At 40.7% G+C, this 24,690-nt stretch overlaps 1 protein-coding gene across 1 annotated transcript in view; it reads left to right on the top strand.

Annotated features, from left to right (window-relative positions):
* The window catches only part of SLC12A8 (solute carrier family 12 member 8), a 132,793-nt gene extending 109,700 nt beyond the window's left edge, over positions 1-23,093 (top strand). The window contains exons 10-13 of the mRNA XM_081236090.1: positions 10,951-11,048; positions 11,603-11,720; positions 19,270-19,334; positions 22,628-23,093. Coding sequence (XP_081092216.1) covers positions 10,951-11,048; positions 11,603-11,720; positions 19,270-19,334; positions 22,628-22,789 — 443 coding nt within the window. The 3' untranslated portion in view covers positions 22,790-23,093. The remainder of the gene's footprint in view (positions 1-10,950; positions 11,049-11,602; positions 11,721-19,269; positions 19,335-22,627) is intronic.
* The last annotated feature ends 1,597 nt before the right edge of the window (positions 23,094-24,690 follow it).

The following is a 24,690-nucleotide window of genomic DNA, read 5'->3' on the forward strand; positions in this document are numbered from 1 at the left end:
CTCCTGTATGTTAGAGCTGGGAGCCATGGCTAATAATCAAATATTAATTTCATTTTACTCAAAAATCAGCCAACATGAATGAAACCAGTTTCTCCTTTCAAGGGAAGTGGAGGTGTGTTTTGACAAACTGCCTGGCAAGGACTCAGTGTGTTTTGTCTCTGGAAGGTGAGTCTCCCAAACCAGGCAGGAGGGAATGGAGAGAAAGAAGATGTGCTTTAGGAGCACAGCTTTTCTTTGCTCCCTCAGATCTGTAGGCACAGAGACACAGGGAGAGACTCTCAAAGGGAGGATTCCGGGGCATGAGAAATTCCGAGAGAAAGAGAGAACTCAGAATTTTTTAGTCTTCCATATTCTAGGTGCTTTACATATATTATTGCATGTAATATAATAGATAATAGCATTTTCTATTTTACCAGTGAAGACCCTGAGTCCCAGTGAGGTCACAGAGATGATACCGATACTATGCTCAGAGCTGATACCTTGCACAGCTGGACATCACACCCAGGTCTCCCTATATTTGAAGCCCATTAACCTGCTTCCTGAGATCTGTACCGACAAGTGTGGGCAGAGAGGAGGAGACAGGCGACATAGAAGGAGATGTCCAAAAATAAATGCTTTATGTTCTTCTGTACACCTGCTTTTCCTTCTTTAACTCCAAATTGGTGGGTGGTTTTTAATGGTAGGAGCATTATTAAAAATTTAAAAACTATGTTATTTTTGTCAAAGTAATGAGTACAGTTTAATAAGCCAAGTGGAGTGAAAAGTCACATAATCAGAGATAGTAGTTCCCACTCTTCCATACCATCCCTCTGACTCTCCTGCCTCCCCTAGTCCCGCTCCCAGAAAATCCCACTTTCAACCAAAAAGTTGCTTCTTCTGTTAACCTTCATGTTCGTAGATAATATATTTGTATTGCTACTTCTTGATATGTCAGTTTCAGGTATCATCTCTTGATTTCCTATTATGATAAATGAAGACTAGCTCATTTATGCCACTCCTGATTTCTCATCCAATGTCCCCAGTATAATTACATCACAGTTTTTTAATTAATCTAATAGCTAGTATTCATATTATCATGATGAAGTACATACTGCTTAACTCTGAGCCGTATATTATGCTATGATTACATTTCCTTTTTTGTCCAACTTTTTCTGTTTCCTGGGGTTAATAATAGCCTTGGTTTTTTTTTTTTTTTTTTTTTTTTTTTTTTTTTTGCGGTATGCGGGCCTCTCACTGCTGTGCCTCTCCCGCTGCGGAGCACAGGCTCCGGACGCGCAAGCTCAGCGGCCATGGCTCACGGGCCCAGCCGCTCCGCGGCATGTGGGATCCTCCCGGACCGGGGCACGAACCCGCGTCCCCTGCATTGGCAGGCGGACTCTCAACCACTGCGCCACCAGGGAAGCCCTAGCCTTGGTTTTTTATTTGCTTGGTTTTGTGTCATCATTTTTTTCTAGATGTTCTGGCGGATACGGCAAACGCCTCTCAATGTTATCTTCCAAATGCTCGACTTCTTCAGAAATTTATCATATCCATTGGTTTTCCCCCTCTGTCCTATGGCTCTTATTCTGATCCACTCTAGTCTGTCAGTTCTTTCCATCTGCTACAAAGCTGTTGTCTTGGAATTCCTCTGTCACACTTCTCCGTCAGATCCAGGGGACAAGATCTGTTGGGCGTGATATCATGGTAGACTTCTGTCTTTTTGTTTTTCCCCTACTCACCTTTGAATGACCTCCCTGTGTTTGAAGAATTTCCAGTGTTATGAGTCTTGGTGGGAGGCACAGCAAGCCTTTCACGCTTAAAACTGAAAAAGTCAGATACTCAGTTTTCCCGCCCCTCCTGCAGCCAGAGTTCAGGCACGGGACCAAGGCTCGGCTAATTAGATGAAGCCTCCATATACTGGGAACTGGGAACCTGAAGAAATGGGGACTTTGAGGAACTCTCTGGAAGCATGATAGTGGCTGCAGGATGACTACATTCCTGGCTCCACCATCAGGGCTTTTCAGGGCCAGAAGTGTCTAGACCTTGGTGCATGCCACTGTGGTGTCCCCACTAGACTGCTCTGACATATCATTTTGAGTGTTGTCCCTGGCTATATAGCTCTGAACTTGATTCGCTAGCCTTTCTAGGTATTCTCAGAGGCTTGGAAATGTCTCTTTAGCTGGCTTTATTGCTGCTTCACATGAAATCCTGTGGGGGGTTTTTTTCCCTAAGGAGGAAGGGGAGATTGGGTAACAACAGTGAGTCTATGCCACAGCTCTCCTGTTCTTAATTTCCAAGAGCTCTTGGTTGTAACCTGATTTGTCTTTATCTTTTTAAAAAAATGTTGAACATCATCTCATTCTTGTTTTATAGGTATAACACTTATCTTATTTTTCTGGTAATATTACTTATTCTCCCTTTAAAGTCTTCTTCTGCCCTATGCTCTTTAGATTCTCTTCTCTTTGGCTTGGTCTCACTCTCTCTTTTATATTGGCTTAACTAAAATGTCTGTTGATCTTTTGATTTCTTTTCCTATTTAGAAGTAAGTAGTGAAAAGCTGTTTAGAAGACCTGCATCCTGGGCAGAGCTTATTGGTTGGGGCACCTTACTGTAGAATGATCAAGAAGCTGGCTTTTTCATGGGAGGATCCCCGAGTGTGATTAGCTAGAGGTTTCCTCCAGAGAAAAGTCCTTTAATCTCTTGCCTGGGGGTCCCCCAGTTGGCTGTTTGTATTCAGGGAGCTGGGTGACATAAGGAAGTTGGGGGCCTCCCACTCTTTAGGATAGAGACTTCATTGAATTCCCCAGTTTCTAGCTCCATTCCCCCCACTCTTTGCTATGCCTGGTGTCCCAAGTTCAGGCCCCCTCTGGTTTGATTTCTTCAGAGGAACCCTCACATACCTTGGGGAGGGGGTCAGGCAAAGAGGGAGTTATTTCCTAGCTACATGGCCAGAGGAAAGGAACTTGACGTCCAGCTGGTTCATATACAGTCTTGCAACAAGTCCCCTGCCCCGTATCACTTCCCAAGGGCGGGTGCTTCTTGGTCCTGAACTTTGTGAGGTCTGCTGGGGTGCATTGGGCTGCTCATTGCTGGCCCCCTCTCTGTGAGCTCTAGAGTTGGTCCTCCTCGGCTCTGCTGTCTGTTACCACTCCTCCGTCACTGCTCCACCTTCCAAGACTTGTTTTTATCTTTCCTCTCGCATTCTCCTTGTGTTTGTAGGTTTACGCCTATTTAATGCCTTTTCTGTTTTCTCAGTGGGTTATCAGGAGAGATGTGTGGTCAGTTTGCAACGTTTAATCATTGAAGTTGCCCCATCTTAGAAATGTCCCGAGCTCTTGTAAACCCCTCTGTCTCCTCTATCCTTGCAGCCTTCACCTTGGTTCAGACCCTCATCATCTGGTGCCCAGACCCTTGTTAATCTCCCCGCTCATCTCCAGCCTCCAGATTCTCCCATATCCTGTTTCTCCTTTTCATTGTCCACTGAATGATCTTTCTAAAATAAAACTCTCATCATGTCTCTCTTACTGAAAAACCTTCGTTGGAATCTATTACTTTCCATCCCGGTGTGATTTGCAAGATGCTTGGCAATCCTGCCCTGCCCCACCTTCCTGGCCAGTTTTCTCATGACAGCTGCCATGTACATTGTGTCCAGCTATACCCAAACACGTGCTCCAAACACATCACGTTCTTTATTCCTTCCTGCCTTTGCACATTGCATCACTGCCCACTTCCATCTGAAAAACGCTGACTTAACGGTTTAAAATCCATTTGACTTTTCAGACCCCCTCTGAGAAGGATTCCCTGATTTCCTCCCCTGTGCAAGCATAACACTTGAGTCACACTAGTGGTATAAACACTTACCACATTGTTTTATACATTTGTTTACACATTTGTCTTCAGGCCTGCTTGTCGTCTGCCTATCTTAAGGAGAAGAAATATTAGTTTTATCGCTTTGCCTCCAGTCTGTGAGCTTCCTTTAGTCACAAACCATGTCTTTCTACCTTGTATTCATCAACAATATTCCCACACAGTACATGGCATCGACAAACACTCAGTAAAGGCTAATTAAATTGATGAACAGTTGTACAAATATTGGCTAAAAATTTTAAACATTGACAGGTAAAGTAGAATAGAAAGAGTTCAACTATTATAAGAACGTAATGTGTGACAAACCAGATGCTGTAAAATAATAAGAATCATGTCACTATTGAATAAATATTGTTGAGAGCAAATGGATCAAAAAATTAACTGGGGGCCATATTTGATACCTTATATAGCCACAAATTCCTTATTTATAACAGCTGTGCAAGAGAGAGATTTCCGACTAACTGAAGACATCATCAAAGACAAAAAGGATCTGATTAAACAGAAATAAAAAACATTTGCCCAGCACAGTGTCACAGAAGGAAACAATTATTCTGACAAATACAACTGATAAAAGCATACCTTCCAAAGCATATTATTTTTAAAGACAGGAAGGTCAAAATCCAGATTCTACTAAAGAGAGGTCAGAAGAGATGAACACGCAGTTTACACTTGAAAAACCAGACTCATTCACTGTGCATTCAACAAACTAACTTTTATGGTTAAGTGTTGAATGCTGTTTGTAGCTAAAAATAGGCAGCTTTTATTGAGTCTGTCCCAGGTGCCTGGCACAGAGATAATCACTTAACACAAGGATTAGCTCAGCTCAGCTCACATCTAGACATTGTTATTACCTTTCTCCAGATGACAAAGGTGAGGCTTAGGGAAGTTAAACACTTGCTCAGGATAGGAGACAGCTAGAATTTGAACCCAGGTCCATCTCACTTTAGAGCCTATGTTCTTAACCACTACACAAAGTGTATGCTGCTTGGGGCCAGTGTCTATTATGAACTAGGCCATGGTACTGATTAAATGAGTCCAATTTAAACCACCATTGAGATATTTCATATCTGTTAAGCTGTCAAAAATTTAGATAAAAAATAGTAGGTCACTGGTAATCGGGTATATGTACACATTGCTGGAAGCAATGTCGATGGATTCATTCCTTTTGGATCCATTGATTAAAGTTTTTCATCAAATTTGGGAGGTTTTGGGGCATGATTTCTTCAGAAATCAGCAGTTTTGCTGCCAGAGGGAGCAAACTTGTGGGTTGTGCCTTTATAAGCTCAGTGTGGTGAGCAAAGTAGAAAATGGAATGGGCAAATCCTCAGCTTTGCTAGCCTGAGGGAGCGGACCCAGCTAGGGTGAGCAGTGGAACAGCCAGAAATTTAATGGGAAGATCCTAGAAATCAGAGAGCTGTAGAAGGACTACAGCTCCCCACATTCCCCTGCTTGGGGAGCCTAAGAGAGACCGACAAAGGTCAAAGCCGGGGAGCCTGGAGAGCTGCAGCTTCGACTGTGCTTCCCAACCCACGCACAGATCTGCTGGCAGAGGGTGGAAGTCTCCTGGGCCACACGGACACAGGCCAGCTCCATGCTAGTAAGAACTGGGGTGGGGGTGGGAGCAGCCCAGGAAGAAGGCTGTAGACTCTCACTGTCCTTACCCTCAGCTCCAGCAGTTTTTGAAAAAATAAACACTTCTTGGTTTGTTGTCTCTGTTTGGTAAATTTCTAGAGCCCCAGGTGATTGTTTTTGATGATTTTCTCTAGTTGTATACCTATCTCTTACGGAGAGGATTCACTGACCTCTTTACATTGCGGTAGCTGGAAGTCCCTCTGGTTCTTTCTTTCTGGAGAGTGAGCTTTCAAGATGTAACAAGAAATATAAAACTGTCTAATTGCTCTGACTTAGGAAATCTGTTTGGGGGGATTGTATCTCAAGGAAACAACCCTAAACCAAACAACAAACCGTAAATATGTACAAGAGTCTCATAGCTGCATTGTTGGTGCTAATGACAACCTAGAAATAACTTAAATGTGCAGCATTTGGGAAGTAGTTAAAAGAGTATAGAATCAACATGATAAGATACCACATGAACCTGAAACATGGTCCTTTGTGAACCACATCAACGCACATTCTTGGTTTGTACGTGGCAGCTAGAACTATGTGTTTATTTATCCTGATAAAGGTATGGAGTGCATTTCCAGAGATGGTTTAATATTGATTTTTAAGTAATTTCTGTAAAATTATTTAAATTTGTGATTTTAAAAATTGACATAGGGCTTCCCTGGTGGCGCAGTGGTTGAGAGTCTGCCTGCCGACGCAGGGGACATGGGTTCGTGCCCCGGTCCGGGAGGATCCCACATGCCGCGGAGCGGCTGGGCCCATGGGCCATGGCCGCTGAGCCTGCGCGTCCAGAGCCTGTGCTCCGCAACGGGAGAGGCCACAACAGTGAGAGGCCCGCGTACTGCAAAAAAAAAAAAAAAAAAAAATTGACATAATGTCTTCCCTCTTCATGCTTAAAAAGTCTTTATTTCTGCATGGGTTTTGTGAACATAGAACTTGTTAGACATACCACTAGATTTTTTTTTTTTTTTTTTTTTTTTTTTTTTTTTTTTTTTGCTGTACGCAGGCCTCTCACCGCTGTGGCCTCTCCCGCTGCGGAGCACAGGCTCCGGACGCGCAGGCTCAGCGGCCATGGCTCACGGGCCCAGCCGCTCCGCGGCATGCGGGATCCTCCCGAACCGGGGCACAAACCCGCGTCCCCTGCATCGGCAGGCGGACTCTCAACCACTGCGCCACCAGGGAAGCCCATACCACTAGATTTTAAAAGACAATTTAATGTTATGCATTATGTTTATTATATTTGATATTTTTAACATGCCTAATGCATGGTTCTGCTTACCTGTTTGTTTGTTTTGTGACTAAAGCTTGATAAAGTTGCCTTCCCAGTTGTTATTCTAGTACTTCTAACACGAGAAGTGGTCTCCTCCCACCACTAGTCTGTAAGACTTATTTCTTCTAGCATAATCCTTGAAAAGAGAAAAAAAATTCCTTCTGTCATTTTGGAAGGGTTTTGAAACCATAGCTGTTCAGAATTCTGAATAATTGTCCGCCTGCATTGTCTGTCTTACCTATTCAGAGTCATTGAGCATCATTGACTGAATTCTCCCTTGCATTGCTGATGTGTAAAACTGCGCTGTGCTTGCCTGGAAGACACACCCCTTCCTATGACTCTCCCTGGAGTTCCTCAGAAAACACATACACATACACACAACTCCCTTGGGTACAGTGTAAGTGAGCTGGTGCAAGGTCAAGATCAAGTGTGAAACAGTGAGCTTAACATTTGGCAAACCTCAGAGAGGCAGAAATCTAAGTTCTTCACCAATAGTGTTTCTTCTTTCTTTTTTTTTTTTTTTTTTTGTGGTATGCGGGCCTCTCACTGTTGTGGCCTCTCCCGTTGCGGAGCACAGGCTCCGGATGCGCAGGCCCAGCGGCCATGGCTCACGGGCCCAGCCGCTCCGCGGCATATGGGATCCTCCCAGACCGGGGCACGAACCCGTATCCCCTGCATCGGCAGGCGGACTCTCAACCACTGCGCCACCAGGGAGGCCCTCTTCTTAATAATCAATGGAGCAGCTGTATTTCACTAAGCCTGTGATTGAAAAAATGAGTCATGCATTGCACATGTTGAAAGTATACAATGTAATCAGAGACAATCTTAACAGTGTCTTTTCTTTAAAAAAAAAAAAAGTAATAGAGCCATCAATTCAAATCAGTCATGCACCTTGGCAGAATTCTTTAAAATTTATTTTATTGAAGTATAGTTGCTTTATAATGTATTAATTTCTACTGTACAGCAAAATGATTCAGTTATACGTATATATCCATTCTTTTTCATATTCTTTTCTATTACGGTTTATCATAGGATATTGAATATAGTTCCCTGTGCTATACAGTAGGACCTTGCTGTTTATCCATTCTATATATAATAGTTTGCACCTGCTAATCCCAAACTCCCAGCCCATCCCTCCCTCACCCCCCTCCCCCTTGACAACCATGTCTGTTCTCTATGTCTGTGAGTCTATTTCTGTTTTGTAGATGAGTTCATTTGTGTCATATTTTAGATTCCACATATAAGTGATATCATTTGGTATTTGTCTTTCTCTGTCTGACTTCACTTACTATGATAATCTCTAGGCCCATCCATGTTGCTGCAAATGGCATTATTTCATTCTTTTTTATGGCTGAGTAGTATTCCATTGTATATGTGTGCCACATCTTCTTCATCCATTCATCTGTTGTTGGACATTTAGGTTGTTCCCATGTCTTGGCTATTGTGAATAGTGCTGCAGTGAACATAGGGGTACATGTATCTTTGAATTATAGTTTTGTCCAGATACATGCCTAGGATTGGGATTGCTGGATCATATGCAACTCTATTTTTAGTTTTTTGAGGAACCTCCATACTGTTTTCCATAATGGCTGCATCAATCTACATTCCCACCAACAGTATAGGAGGGTTCCCTTTTCTCTACACCCTCTCCAGCATTTGTTATTTGTAGACTTTTTAATGATGGCCATTCTGACGTATGAGGTGATACCTCATGGTAGTTTTGATTTGCATTTTCCTAATAATTAGCAATGATGAGCATCTTTTCATGTGCTTCTTGGCCATCTGTATGTCTTCTTTGGAGAAATGTCTATTTACGTCTTCTGGCAGAGTTTATTTTAATCCACAATTAATAAGGAGATACTTCTTGAGCACTTCCTATACACAGACCCCTACATGCCTAGATTTGGTATTTAGAGATACAAAAGATGGCCCTTGCCCTCAAGATATGGAGGTATAAAAGATAAGTATAATAGTTGGAAGTATATGGTAAAGGCAGACATGTTGAGAGGATGAAGACTTCTCTGGGACCTAGGTCATTCATTTAGCCTCACGTATGGGACATTTACTACATTCCAAGTGCTGTTCTAGGTGCTGGGGGTGGGGAACATGCTGAACAGACATAGAAGGTCTCTGCTGTCATTGAACTTGCATTCTAGCAGGAAAGACACATAATAAACAAGCAAACACACATACTGTGATGTCAGTAAGTGATAAATAGTATGATGAGTAATAAAGTGGGGTTACAGGATAGAGACTAGAGTGGGGAGGGTGGTTCTGTTTCAGATAGGTTTTTCAGAAGAGATCTCTTTGAGAAGAGGATATTTTAATGGAGAAGTGAATTGTATAAAGCAGTGAACCATGCAGAGATGTGGGAGAAGAGTTACAGGCAGAGGAAATGGCATGTATAAAGGTACAGATGGAAATTGGATTGGCAAATTCCAAGAAGAGCAGAAGTCCAGCAGTGAGTGGAGAGGAGTGGTCGGGGGGAGAGAGATAGGAGATGAGAATAGCAAGGAAAACAGAGGTCAGTCCTGTGTAGGGCCATGCACTCCATGGTGATTATGACAGAAGGTCATGGAAGGTTGTAGCTAGAGGTGTGATATGATCAGATCCAGCCTTAAGAAATCACTGGCTTCATAAGGAATAGACTGTATAGAAGTAAGAGAAGGACCTAAAGCCTGTTTTGAGGTATATTAATTAAGGGAGGCTAAACTGCTATCACAAAGAAGCGAAAACACAGTGGCTCAAACATTATGGAAATTTATTTCTCACTTGCACTAACAGTCCAGGAAGTGTGTTCCAAATCAGTGGGAGGCTCTCCTCCATGCATTGCCTCAGGGACCCAGGCTCCTTCCATTTTTATGACTTCACCATCCCCTAAGTCCTTATAATGAGCAAAATCAAGACTGAGTTACCATGTTCTGATTTCGGGCACAGAGAAGAGGCACACCTACTCTCTCAAAGACTCTGGTGCAGAAGTGACACCACTTGTGTTCACATTCCATTGGTGAGAACTTAGTCACATGGCCACACCTAACTGCAATAAAGAAGAGTGCTGAGGACTGAATGAATGCTAGGATTCTCCAATATTTGGGGGTTGGAAGGAGGAGGTGAGCCAGCAAAGGAGACTGAGAAGAAGTGGGCAGTGAGATAGGAGGAAGACTAGGAAACTGAGGCATCCTAGAAACCAAGAGAAGAATGTGTTTCAATAAGAAGAAAGTGATCACATGTGTCAGGTGCTATCTGAAAGGTCAAGTAAGATGAGGAGCTGACCATTGAATTTGAAAAGATTCAAGTCATTGCCAACCTTAGGAAGAGTCGTTTTAGTGGAATGGTGTATACAACCCTAAAAGTAGGTTGAGGAAACAGTGGAAGGTAGAAACCATATAGGCAATTCTTTTGAAAAGTTTTGCTATAAGGGAGACCAAAAAATAGGACAGTAGCTAAAGGGTGACCAGAAGGTATTTCTTTAGTTGGGAGAAATTACAGTGTATTTGTATTTGATGGGGATGATCTAGTAGACTATGGAAAAATTGACGAAGCAAAAGCAAAATCCTTGAGCAGGGCACAAATATAGGGATGGGCCTTAGGTGGGAGCCAGAACTGTTCATCTACTCTGAAAACAGGCAGAAGAGAGGGTACAGATGAAAGTGGGTTGGTAGATTTGGTGATGAGAGGATATGAAAGCTGTCTTTTGAGAGGAGAGGTTGGAAATTTGTTACATCAGAGAGAAGGAGAATGAGTTGACTAGGTATAAGACTTCTGAGTGGTGCTGAAGCATGGAAGCAGATAACATATCCAAGGGAGTACTTGCTGATAGTCTTGGATCATGGAATCTAAGCTAGGTAAGAGGGTAGTGAAAAGAGGAGGTAGGTGAGAGGAAGCAAAAACATACTAGGACAAGTTGACTGAAGGTCCTTCTGTGGTCTGTGAATAGTTGGGGTGGGAGACAGCAGAGCGAATGAGAAAAAATGGAGGTGATGGGCTGAGAGTAAGTGGATTGAAATCACGATTTAGGAGGTGTAAGCTTTCTGGTAAAGACAAGCCTCAGTTGTGGCAAAGGGCATTAATGGTTGAGATGAGTGGAAGTTGTCTTTTAGGCTGAGTTACAAAATTGGTAGAAGAGGAGCTCATAAGTATTTGCTAATAAAAATACTAGAGGGTTTGGTAACAAATTAGTAACCAAGGATTTTGGCTCATTTATTTTTTAGATTTCTTCCTAAAGTCCAGGCTCCAGGAACAAGATATCCAGAGGAGACCAACTTCTTTCTACACTCGCATATGCAACCCCTGGGTCTCCCTGTTGGGGGTGAGTAAGTTCATTTTGATCTCAACTGTCCGTGAGACTTAATTCAGGTGGATACATGTGTGATCTTGGGGTGGGAGTTGGGGGAGGAAAGAGGAGAGTCTCATTAGGAGCAATGTGATTTAACTGCCTGTTATATTAGAATTTAGATGAGGCTACATATGGCAAGATTACATTTAATGAACCACTTATTTTAATCAATGGTTTACTTTTTAAATAACCATCCCTGATAAACTCTGGATCACCTAATTTCTAGATACACCATATTAGCATAATTTTGCTCTAACTTGTTTCTCTTAGAAAGGAGTAGAACAAGGACCTAGGATAGAATGTCTGTTTACTGATTGTTTTGATTAGAGGGTACTTTCAGGAGGATGTCTTCTCAAATATCTGCTTTAGAGGGTTTTTTTAAATTATGAGTGAACTTCAATTATTCAGACTTTTAGAGTGTTCAGAGGTTGATGAGAGGACTGTTCTTTCTTAAGGCCCTAGCCTTGTGGCTTGCTTACCGTGTGTTTAAACCAGTAGCTGACTTGCACTTCCTTCTGTTTCCACAGGCTGTTGGGTCCCTTCTCATCATGTTTGTGATCCAGTGGGTCTATACCCTGGTTAACATGGGTGTTGCTGCCATTGTGTATCTCTACATTGGTTGGACCAGTTCCGGGCTTCACCTTGGTAAGCAACAGAGCCATTTTGCCACCACCTCCTTTCTTCTCTTTTAGCATTTATTGAAGAAACCCTGTTTCAAACACCTATTAAATGCCAACACTGAAAATCCTGCTTTCAAGGAGCTGACCGTCTAGGAGAAAAAATATGGCATATGTGCATAAATGATAACAAATGAAAAATAATAATAAATCATGAGGTTTATAAGACATGTCGAAGTAAAATGGATGACAACAATAGCACAAGGGCCAGGAGGGAAGAAATGGGGATATACTGTTGGAAGTTTCTTATAGTATATGTGAAGTACTAAAATACCACTTAAAGGTAGACTGTGATGAGTTAAAAATGTGTACTACAAACCCTAAAGCAACTACTGAACTACCAGTAGTATACCTTGGAAATATTGTGAGTTCAGTTCCAGATCACTGGAATATTGCAATAATGCCAGTCAGACAAATATTTTTGTTTCCTAGTACATATAAAAGTTATGTTTACACTATACGGTAGTCTGTTAAGTGTGCAATAGCATTATGTCTTAAAAAATAATGTACATAATTTTAAAGTACTTTATTGCTAAAAAAGGCTAACCTTCATCAAGTCATAACAGTAACATTAAAGATGATTGATTGCAGATCACCATGAGAAATATAATAATAATGAAAAAGTTTGAAATATTGTAAGAATGACCAAAATGTGACACAGACAGAGAAAGTGAGCAAATGCTGTTGGGGAAATGGTCCTGATAGACTTGCTTGATCCAGGGTTGCCACAAACCTTCAACTTGTAAAAGATGCAATACTGAGAAGCACAGTAAACAAAGTGCAGTAAAATGAGGTATTCCTCTAACAGAGCAAAGAATTACAAGTAATAAGTCAATAAAGGGGATAAAATTGAATTAAAAATACTCAGATCGGGCTTCCCTGGTGGCGCGGTGGTTGAGAGTCCGCCTGCCGATGCAGGGGACGCGGGTTCGTGCCCCGGTCCGGGAGGATCCCACGTGCCGCGGAGCGGCTGGGCCCGAGAGCCATGGCTGCTGGGCCTGCGCATCCGGAGCCTGTGCTCCGCAAGGGGAGAGGCCACGGCAGTGAGAGGCCCGCGTGCCGCGGGAGGAAAAAAAAAAAAAATAAAAAAAATACTCAGATCAACGTTAATTAGAAAAAAGAGAAAAAGATAATAGACCAAAAACACATAGCAAGGTGGTTTATATAAATCTAGCCATATCAATAACCACACTAATTTTAAATAGTCTAAACACTCCCAATCAGGGACTTCCTTGGTGGCGCAGTGGTTAAGAAGCCACCTGCCAATGCAGGGGACACAGGTTTGAGCCCTGGTCCGGGAAGATCCCACATGCCGTGGAACAACTAAGCCCATGCGCCACAACTACTGAGCCTGCGCTCTAGAGCCCATGAGCCACAACTACTGAAGCCTGCACGCCACAACTACTGAAGCCCGCACACCTAGAGCCCGTGCTCCGTGACAAGAGAAGCCACCACAACGAGAAGCCCGAGCACTGCAATGAAGAGTAGCCCTAACTCGAGGCAACTAGAGAAAGCCCACATGCAGCAACGAAGACCCAACACAGCCAAAAATAAAAATAAATAAATTAAAAAAAATTTTTAAAGATACTTAAAAAAATAAAATGAAATAAACACTCCCAATTAAAAGGTCTAAGCACTGAGATTGTCAGATTGAATAAAAAAGCATGATCCAACTATATGCTATCTACAAGAAACCTACTTTCAATATAAAGACACAAATAAGTTAAAAGTAAAAGGATGGAAAAAAGATATATCATGGTAAGATAAATCAGACAAAGCTGGAGTGACTATATTAACATCAGGCAAAGTAGATTTCAGAGAAAAGAATATTACCAGGGATAAAGACGGTCATTTGATAAAGACAAAGGGAAAATGAATCAAGAGGACATAATAAATCTTAACATTTATGCACTTAAAAACAGAGCTTTGAAATATAAAAAACAAAGCCTGAGAGATCTGCAATAATAAGTAGAAAAATTCTCAATTACAGTCATAGATTTCAACACCTCTCTCAATAATTGATAAAACAAGTAGGCAAAAAATCAGTAAGGCCTTAGAAGACTTGAATAATGTTATCAGTAAACCTGGCCAAATTGGTATTTATAGAATATTCCACCTAACAACAGCAGAATATATATTTTTAAGTGTACATGAAACATTTACGAGCATAAACCATATTCTAGGACATTTTTTAAAGTCTCAGAAAGTTGAAGGGTATTCAAGTCAATTCAAGAACAAAAGGGGAAGTAAATTAGAAATAAATACCAGAAAGATATCTGGAAGATTCCCAAATATTTAGAAACTAAAGAACACTGAATAACACTAAATGACTAAGAACACTAAGGAGCACTAAGTAAACTAAAGAAACTAAATAACTCATGGTTCAAAGGAGAAATAAGTAAAGTTAAAAAGTATTTGAACTGAATGAAAATGAAAATATAACATCAAAATTGTGGGATGCAGCTAATTCACTACTTAGAGGGAAATTTACTGTGTCAAATGCTTATATTAGAAAAGAAAAAAAATGTCTCAAAATAATAACCCCAGTTTCCCACTTAAGAAACTAGAGAAAAAAGAGCAAATTAAACCCAAGTAAGAAAAAACAGGGAAACAATGAAGATCAAAGTAGAAATCAATAAAATATAAAACAGGGAAAAATAGAGAATGCCAGTGAAACAAAAAGCTGGTTATGTGAGATCAATAAAATTAACAAACCTCTACCCAGACTGATCAGATAAAAAGGAGAGGAAACACAAATGCTCAACACCAGGAGTGAGAGAAATGACATGACTGGAGAGTCTACAGACATTAAAAAGGAAAATAAGGACGTATTTTAAACAGCTTTATGCAATAAATTTGACAGATGAGTTGGACAAATTCCTCAAAAGATACAAACTATCAAATATCAAAGCTCACTCTAGAAGACATATAGGGCTGTTTAGGTCATCTATGAAAGAAATTAAACTTGTCATTAAAAAACCTTCCCATAAAGAAAACCTTGGGCCCAGATGGCGTCACTAATGAAACCTATCTAACACTTAAGGAAGAAAGAATATCAATTTGATACAAATGCTTCAGAAGACTGCACACCAATATCCCTCATGAACATAGATATAAAACTTAACAAGACTTTAACAAATTGAATACAAAATAATATAAAAAGCCTAATAATGCATCATAACCAAATGGGTTGTCCTAGGAATTCAAGGTTAGTTTAACATTCTCCCTCTCTCTTTTTTTAAATTTTTATTGGTGTATAGTTGCTTTACAGTATTGTATTAGTTTGTGTCTGTACAGCAAAGTGAATCAGTTATATGTATACGTATATCCCCTCTTTTTTGGATTTCCTTCCCATTTAGGTCACCACAAAGCATTGAGTAGAGCTCCCTGTGCTATACAGTAGGTTCTCATTAGTTATCTATTTTAGTTATCTATCAGTTCTCAGTAGTTATCTGTTTTGCACATAGTAGTGTATATATGTCAATCCCAATCTCCCAATTCATCCCACCTCTCCTTCCCCACCTTGGTGTCCATACATTTGTTCTCTACATCTGTGTCTCTATTTCTGCTTTGCAAATAGGTTCATCTGTACCGTTTTTCTAGATTCCACATATATGCATTAATATACAATATATGTTTTTCTCTTTCTGACTTACTTCATTCTGTATGACAGTCTCTAGGCCCTGGTTTAACATTCTTAATCAATCAATTGTAATTCACCATATTTACAGACTAGAAGAGGAAAAGTACAAAACATTTTGAGAGGAAATTAAAGAAGAAATTAAAGAAATAAATGAAGATTTATACTATATTCATGAACCGAAGATTCAATTCAATATTCTTAAAATGACATTTCACCTCAGAATTTTCTATAGATTAGATATAATCCCAATCAAAATCACAGCTGCCTTTTTTGTAGAAATTGGAAAGCAGATCCTAAAGTATTTATATGGAAATTCAAAGGACCTAGAATAGCCCAAGCAACTTTGTAAAAGAAAAACAAAGTTGCAAGACTTAAGACTACCTGATTTCAAAACTAACTGTAAAGCTAAAGTAATCAAGACAGCATGGTATTGGAATCAAGATAGATTAAAAAATCAATGGGCAGAGTAGAGAGCCCAGAAATTGCAAAGGCAACTCAGTGGAGGAAAAAAAATAGTCTTTTCAGCAAATGCTGCTGGAACAATTGGAAATCCACAAGCAAAAAACAAACTTCATACATCATACAATGTAAAAATAGCTCAAAATGGATCCTAGAAAATATAGGGAAAAAATTTGTGACTATGAGTGAGACAAAGATTTCTTAGATACAACACCAAAAGCAGGAAAAAAAAATTGATAAATTGGACTTCATCAAAATTAAGGACTGTTCCTCAACACACCGGTAAAGGAATGCAAAGGCAAGCCATAGACTATGAGAAAATATTAGCAAATCACATGTTTGAAAAGGACTTGTACCTAGAATATATAAAACCCCTCAAAACTCAGTAATAAGGAAACAACAAAAAAATTTAAATAGGCATAAGTTTTAAATAGGTTTCAGCAAAGAACATATATGGTTGACAAATAAGCACGTGAAAAGGTACTCAGTGTGATTAGTCATTAAGAAATGTGGGCTTCCCTGGTGGCGCAGTGGTTGAGAGTCCGCTTGCCGATGCAGGGCACATGGGTTCATGCCCCGGTCCGGGAAGATGCCGCGGAGCGGCTGGGCCCGTGAGCCATGGCCGCTGGGCCTGCGCGCTCTGCAACGGGAGAGGCCACAACAGTGAGAGGCCCGCGTACTGCAAAAAAAAAAAAAAAGAAATGCAAATTAAAACCACAATATAATATTATTATACACCTATCAGGGTGATTAAAATTAAAAATACTGATCATGCCAAATGTTGGCAAGGATGTGGAGCAGCTAGTGCTATCGTATACAGCTGATGAAAATGTAAAAATAATACGATCACTTCGTGAAACCATTTGGGAGTGTATTAAAAAAATATATATCTGCTGTATGAATTAGCCACTGTACTCCTAGGTATTTACCAAAGAGAATTAAAAGCATACGGGCATACAAAAACGTGTATATGAATATTTATAGCAGCTTAGTTTGTAATAGTCAAAAATTGAAAACAGTTCACATGTCCATCAACAGGTTACTCTATAAGTATAGTATAGCCATACAACGGAATACTATTTTGTAATAAAAAGAATGAACTATCGATATATGCAATAGCATGAATCTCAAAATAACTGTGCTGAGTGAAAGAAACCAGAAAAAATGAGTACATAATGTAATATTTTACATATATACATATGTAATTATTAAAAATGCAAACTAATCTCTAATGACAGCACTATCAGCGGTTGCCTTTGGATGAGGGTGGGAGTGTGGATACGAGGGAGGGAGGTCTTATGAAGTGGCTTGAGAGAGCTTTTGGAGGGGATGGATATGTTCATTATCTTGCTTTTAGTGATGATTTCACAGTATATGCATGTGTCAACACTTACCAAATTGTACACTTTAAATGCATATAGTTTGTTCTAAAAATGTACCTGGGATTTGTTTTAATCAGGTATGATAAGACAGACACAGAAATTATTATCATGAAGAAAGAAGTTTATACTCACAGATCCCTAGGAACAGGAGGGTCATGCAGGGCCACAGCGGAGAGGACCAGGGTTGGTCAGGAGGCAAAAGAGGAAGTGGGGAGAGCATGGCCCATAGCCTTTATTAGGCTTTTAGTGGGAAAGAATGCACAAGGCAGGTAGGTAGCTGAATAAGTTTAGGATTAGGTAGTTTGAATAATTTCAGGGAACTCTAGGTTATAGGGGTGGTCTCTAGTTGTCTGGTTTTTGGCCCTGGGGTGATTTAAGGCAGGGGAATATTGGCTTGATGTGTGAGAGCTTGATAAAGGAGATGGTTGGGGGCGTGGGCTCTGGATTGGTCGGTTTGTATATCAAAGGTGTGCTCGTAGGGGAGTTGTTTCCTATCTCCAGGAATTAGCACCTCTAGGATCAAGACCCCAAGTGCCAGAGCATCAAGAATAAGGAAAGGAAGAAAATATTATCAATACTCTGTTTACTGTATGTCAGTTATTCCTCAATAATAAAGTTGTTTTAAAAATACATTCAAGAGCCCTTTTCATCAAAATTCTACAATGTCCCAATTTTTAAAATGAAGTAATTATGTAGTTTTAAGTCCTAACTAAATCAGATGGACCATAACAATCCAGGCAAACTGAAAAAAAATGCTTCCAAGTTAGAATAGTCTGATATACATTTTTGAAGGAAATGCGCTTCAAACACTTGAATCACATGTACATTAAAAATAATGCTTTAGAAAAAGTCATACTAAGCGTCCTTATATCAGCTAATTTAATGGAGAGAATATATTTTAATTAACAGTGATTACATCAGTGATTGCTTCTGAATTTCTTAGAAGTTAGTTTGATCCTAAGAAATTTAAATATTTCCCAGAAATTTATTTACAGGAAAGTATGAAATCAAATTTCAGGCCAATCTTCATATAAAATTTAGATAATTTAGAATCTAAATGAGCATAAATAGGTAGGACCAGTTAATAGAATATTTATGTTTATTTTCTAAATACATGTTATCAGCTGCATACTGTTGACATTAGTCAAGATTCTAACATAAGCCTCTTAAAATAATGCTCACTTCCTGATCATATATTGAACATGATCTAATTAACCAATTTTCAACCAGCCATATACACACACACACACATATAAAATATGTATCTGGTGGAGTGAATATATATAATTTGGAAAAGCACTTTATAAAATTTCATTTGCTTTCCTAAAGTTATATATAATTCATTTTGTGAGTTTTTTTAAAAACTCACACCAAAGGAGAAATGGATTAAAAAAAAGCGCTTTTTAAAAAAAGTTGATAAACCATATTCTAGACAGTGCGTCTGATGTCAGGATATTTGGTCACTATCAACAACAATCTCATTTCAAACTTCAGCACTAACATTTCCACATGCTATTCCACAGGCTATATTTGATTCACCCAGCACCTGAAGAAAACTTCCTAAGGGCCAGATCCTGTGGCTGTTGTGCTATGTGTGTTACCAGATGAAAAAGATGTGCTTCCTGTCCTCAAAGAGTGTATGGTCTAGTAGGGGACTTTATAGTGTCTACTTAAACACATAATCAGTTTGAATCTAAGGAAAAATATTATCAAAATTTTAAAATATTAAAAATTCCAAAGACTGAAGTTAACAAGTCCTGTGCTTCTTTCTCTATAAATGAATTCAGTTTCTTTCTTGGGATTTTGGAGTTTAGAAATCAACTTTTGGAAACTACATATAAGTATGAAGTCCTTAGCAGGTTGTTGTCAGAGTATTACAATGAATGTTGTTTGGTTAGACTGAAAAAGGAAAAAAAAATTTTTGTGTGCTATTGTGTGTGTGTCAGGGGATGTATATTTATCCCATTAAACCTGGGATTCTAGATGCATACATAGAGCCTTCATAAATATTTATGTCTATGTCTTCCCTGCAGGTTTAGCCTCCAACTTCAGCCTTTTCAGATGGATGAGGTCTCTTCTGATCCCCTCCTACAGGTCTGTGCCAATCTGGGGCCAGGATGAGGGGCCTGGGACGTGCTGAGGGTGTTTCATTTCTAGCCGGGCTTGGGTGAATTGTGGTGTGAATACCTGACGATTGAGAACCTCAAGGAAACTCAGACTGCTCCTCACTGCCCTCCACCACCCAGCCTCCCTGCTTTAGCTTCTCAGAAGCTTCCTTTGGCCCATGTCTTGTCTTCTTATCCTCAGGAATCATGAACAGAGGCTTTCTTTAGAATCTGGTTGCAGAGTGATATAAGTCAAGAGAGTTACTCTCAGTGAGTTCACAGTCTAAGACACACTAGCATTAGTGCTCACACACAAGACCAAGACCCAGAGAACTCCCATTCTTCCATCTCAAGTCAGAGGTAGCTGACGTGACTGTATTGGTGAAAGTGCAGAGGCCAAGTACAAAAACAGAGTAGCGATCCTGCAGGATTTCTGTGGGACCTCCGTGTTCAAATATTCAGGGAAAGGGAAGAACAAACTTTCCTGAGAAACAGGAGAAGGCCTCACAGGGAAGGTAAGCTTTCATGAGTGCCCTAATCTCTCTCCTCCTCCTCTGCCCTTCCAGTGCCAATGCCTCCTCACCTTTGAAGGCCTCAAGACTCTGGAAATTACCTCCCTCCCCTTTCAATATCAGTGAGGGGCCAAAGCTACAGGCTGGGAGAATCCAGGCAGAACCCAACTAAGTGTTTATTTGGTTTCATTTTGTTGGTTTGTTTTTGAAACTCTAAAAGTCTGGGTTGCCCTTGCCAGTATTTCCACTTTCCATGCCCAGACGTTGCTGATGGATTATGGGACCCTTTCCCATTGATCCCAGATGTAAGTTCAGAATTTTTTTCCCCATTTTTTTTATTGTGGTAAAATGCACATACCATAGAATTTATCATCTTAACCATTTTAAAGTATACAGTTTAATGGTATTAAGTACATTCATACTGTTATGCAGCCGGCACCTCCAAGCACCTCCAGAACTCTTCATCTTGCAAAATGGAAACTCTATACCCATTAAACAATAACTCCCCATTCCTCCCTCCCAAGAATCCTTCTTAAGACAACTCTTTATAAGCGCTGCCAATCTGTTCAAGTTGGCCCAAGAAATGAAGGCTAGATGCTAGAGAAATGATGATGAAAGGATCAGGAAACCAACAGGGTGAGGGCTGGCAGGGGGAGTGGTGTGTAGGGGGGTAATTCCCTGCTGTTTGCTTGGAAGCTGGGCTAAACGTCCTGTGTGGAGCTGTGGTGTGGATGTGTCACCGTTCTGCCTCTCTTCCAGGCTGAGGCACCAGGTTGGGTGACTCAGATCACAGCACTGATCTGAGATCACTGCACTGATCCATTTTCCCCAGCCTCCTAGGCCTGAGGGCAAGTAGAGTTTAAGTGGAAATAGATTCTGTGTGAAAGCTGCCTGCAGATTCTGGAGCTACAGCCGGTGTGTGGTTGGGAGTATTTGGCCTTATCTGATTTTACATGAATATTTTTAGGTATGTAGGCTTTGAAAGCCTACAAATGACCATGGGAGGTCACTACTCTTTTTTGGACTCTGAATTTCTGGAATTTCACCTCTGAGATCACTGTTGTGCCATGTGGAAAGAAGAATGTATTAGGAGATTATTCTTAGAAAAGGGCAGTACTTTGGTTGGAAGAGAACCTAGTCCACACTATGCATAGCTCTGTGGGCTTGTGGAGTGGTTGGTGGAGGCCTCAGCTAAGTCTCAGTGTCAAATTTGCTAGCCTCATCATGGTGATTGAGTGATATTTTGTGATGGTTGCTCAGGAGGGTGAAAGGACTAAGAAATGGTGATCCATTTAAAAGTAGAAATTGGTAGCTGTGTTTTCTCTTTTGTAATCTTGAGTTTTTTTCACACCTGTTGCCCCAGATGCTCTTCAAAACCAAAGAATAATATTGTAGGGTGTTTTGGGCGAGGGAATTTGGCTGTTACTTCCTCTGTTACACCTACAGTTCCCAGAATTATGTGAAATTAAGCCTGACCTTAAGAAAGCTTTCTTTCCTGAAGTCCTAGCAACTGCCCAGGTGAGAACTCTTAGGCCATTCTAGACTAGAAAGTGAAGTGTATTATTTCCCTGAACTCAGAAAAATACAATGGTTTTACCTTAAAAAAAAAAAAAAAAAAGCATTTACAAGCAAGTTCACTGGCAAAAACACATGTTGACTGGTATGGCATTTCTGTCACTTCCTAACCTTACTTCTTGAAGATTCAACCTTTATAGAAGTTAATTCATTTCTCAGAAAACCTCAACCCACCTAATTTAGATGTGTTCTCATCAAGCAGCTGCAAAGCCTTAGTCGAGTGATCCAAACTCCTATAACAGCACGTTTTTCTAGTCAGTGAAGCTTTCTGCTTAAGTTTCACAGATTTATAACAAGGTTTCTACCAGTTTTTTACAACTATCAAATATATTCCTTATTTAAACAATTGAACGCTGCTACTTATAAAGCAAATGATTCTCTTAGAGTAAAATTTTAAGAGAAAATCTATGCCTAAGGTGTGATTTCAGGACCTAGCATAGGCGGAAGGAACTAGAAGGGGTCTGAGAAGGTGAGGAAATAGAGGCACAGGAGGTGAAGAGGTTTGCCTGAGGCCACCAGCCTGATTCGTGGCAGAGCTGTGACTATCTCTGTCTTCTGTAGATACCCTGGCTGCCAGGATGGTCTTTCCTTACTCCTTTCTGCTGTCAGCACGTTCTTCACGCATCGCTAACATTTTTCTTTACCAGTTTATTCCAACTCCAACTCTTATGTGGACCCTTCAGTGACAATGGAATCCGTATTGGGACTCGCTCTTTGCCTTAGGCCAGCTTGGTGCCAAAAGCCTTCGCACTTTACCGCGTAGCTGCTTGCTCTGTAAACTTCAGCTCTGGAAATCATTCCTCACTCAACTTTCTTTCCAGTGAACCAAAGAGAAGGTTTCTCTTTCTACTCACCTCAGCTTTCCAGCCTCTCCATTCCATTATTTCATTTGACAAGAAAGCCAAGTAAAGCTACAGAGCCCCAACACAACAGCATTTGGAAGGTTATTTTTATAGTTTTATACATTTCTACTAAAAGAAGGTAAATATCACTCTTTGATGCTTATTTCTCATACTTTGGGTTCATGAAGTATTGTACATATAGCTTTCAACAGTCATGTTGTTTAATACATGTTTAGTAATAAACATGATGACATTTTTGCAAATCATTTCTCCATCCCAGAGGAGACTTATACCGCCACTGGTTAGCGTTTGGGCTTTCCTTCTGACTGTCCTCCGCGTTTCTCTCACTAAAGGAACCTGCGATCCCGCCAAGAGCAGATAATTTTGGCGCCATCCCTGGCTAGGGTTGACATGGAGATGACTCAGCTCACCCAGGAGAACGCAGACTTCGCCACCCGGGATCGCTATCACCATTCCTCCCTCGTGAGCCGGGAACAGCTGATGATGCCTCAGTACTAGAGTACTGAGTCGTCAGTACTAGGCAGCCTGGGACCCTCCCCTCATGTAGCTGTCCAGGGTACAGTGGACCCAAATCCCAGAACCTTTGTGTAGCTGGTTCTCCTCGGTAAGAAATTCAAAGACCTGTCCTCCCCCTGTCATTTTGGATGATGGAAATGTGCATTCTGGTCTGGAGCACCAAGGCTAACCAGGGGACCCACTGCAATGGCGGTGGCCCCTGAAACACGCCTCCAGTCTGAAGAGCTCCATGTGGACGCCAAGACTTGCAGGTGTCCAGACCAGATTGCTTGTTCTGAGTGCCACAATAAATGGTTATTTTAAATTTTATTTTATTATTTATTCCTTGAATAAATAATATGCTTACATGGTTCCAAACCCCAAAGTAGAATCGTATATATAGTGAAAAGTCTCCCTCCCATCCTTGTTTGTCATCTGCTCAGTTCCTACCCCCTGCCCCAGAGATAACCACTCTTCTTAGATAACGCTCCCCATGTTTCGTTACGAATGTACAAGCAAATAGGAATGTGGATTTTTATTACTCCCTTTTCATCCACAAAAGGTAGCATATCATACATGTGTTCTGTACCTTGCCTTTCCCTTTAACAATCTATCTTGGAGACATTTCCATATCAATACACATGCCGTTTCCTCATTATTTTTTATTATATGAATGTGCTATAATTTATTTCATCAGTTCCACAGTGATGGCATTTGGATTGTTTCCAGTCTTTTACTATTACAGTCAGTTCTGCAGTGAATAATCGTGTTCATATGTACAAGCATGACGAATATCTGTAGGATAGACTCCCAAAAGTGGAATTGCAAGATCAAAAGGTACATGCATTTGTAAGCTATTATTGTTTAGTGAAGGTCTTTTTAATTAAAAAGTTAAATTACCATGAATTACTTAATGGAAACTCACATTCTCAAAAGCACATGTGGTGCCCCATGCTCTGGACACCTTTGCAGCTATTTTGCAGTATGAACACATGAGGGGACAGGACAGTTTTGGTTCCTCTATGAGCTCAGTGTGACATTCATCACAGGCATCCAGTCTGGGGGCCAGGGCCCTGGCTGCACCTACATGAGTTCAGCCCTGGCCCAGAGTTGGTGGTTTCACCGCTGAACCCTGGAGGGAGGTACTGTTGGATCAGTTCTGACCTCTTTCTTCTGTAATAGAGCTTCTCAAAGTCAGTGTGCTAAGAAACCTGGGAGGCTTGTTAAAAGTGCACATTTCTGCAGCTCAATCCTGGAGGTGAAGCTTGGGGGTGAGTCGTGGACTTTACATTTTTAATGAGTGCCTCAGGTGGCTCAACACAGGTGACCCTTGGACACCATTTTGAAAAATGCCGACCTGTTGGATGAAACGGGCTTAAAGCAAGTTGGGGGTGGGAATGTCATGATTAGGGGCCAGTTAGGTCTCAACCTTCTCTCTTAGAAAGTGAGATCTGTTGATAGTTTATGCTTACTGTTCACAGTGAGATCTAGTTTATAATTACTGTTCATGCACCTTTGGGGTTAAATACCAGACTTCCAAACATCATTAGAAACAATGTAAAGAAAGCAAACACTGAGTTAACTATAGGCATATGGGAAATCATTAAAGACAATATTCATGAAGGGCTGAGTTAGTGTTCTCTGAAGGCCCTTTTTAAGAAGAAGCCACACTAGTTTCCTGTAGCTGCTGTAACAAATTACACAAACTGAGTAGCTTAAATCAACAGAAATTTATTCTCTCACAGTTCTGGAGACCAGATGTCCAAAATCGGTATCACTGAGCTGAAATCAAGGTGTTAGCAGGACTCGGCTCCCTCCAGAGGCTCTAGGGGAGAATTTGACCCTTGCATGTTCCAGCTTCTGGTGGCTGCTGGCATTCCGTGACTTGTGGCCACAGCACTCCC

This window comes from Mesoplodon bidens (assembly GCF_964165515.1).
Source record: "Mesoplodon bidens genome assembly, chromosome: 5".
Taxonomy (NCBI): domain Eukaryota; kingdom Metazoa; phylum Chordata; class Mammalia; order Artiodactyla; family Ziphiidae; genus Mesoplodon; species Mesoplodon bidens.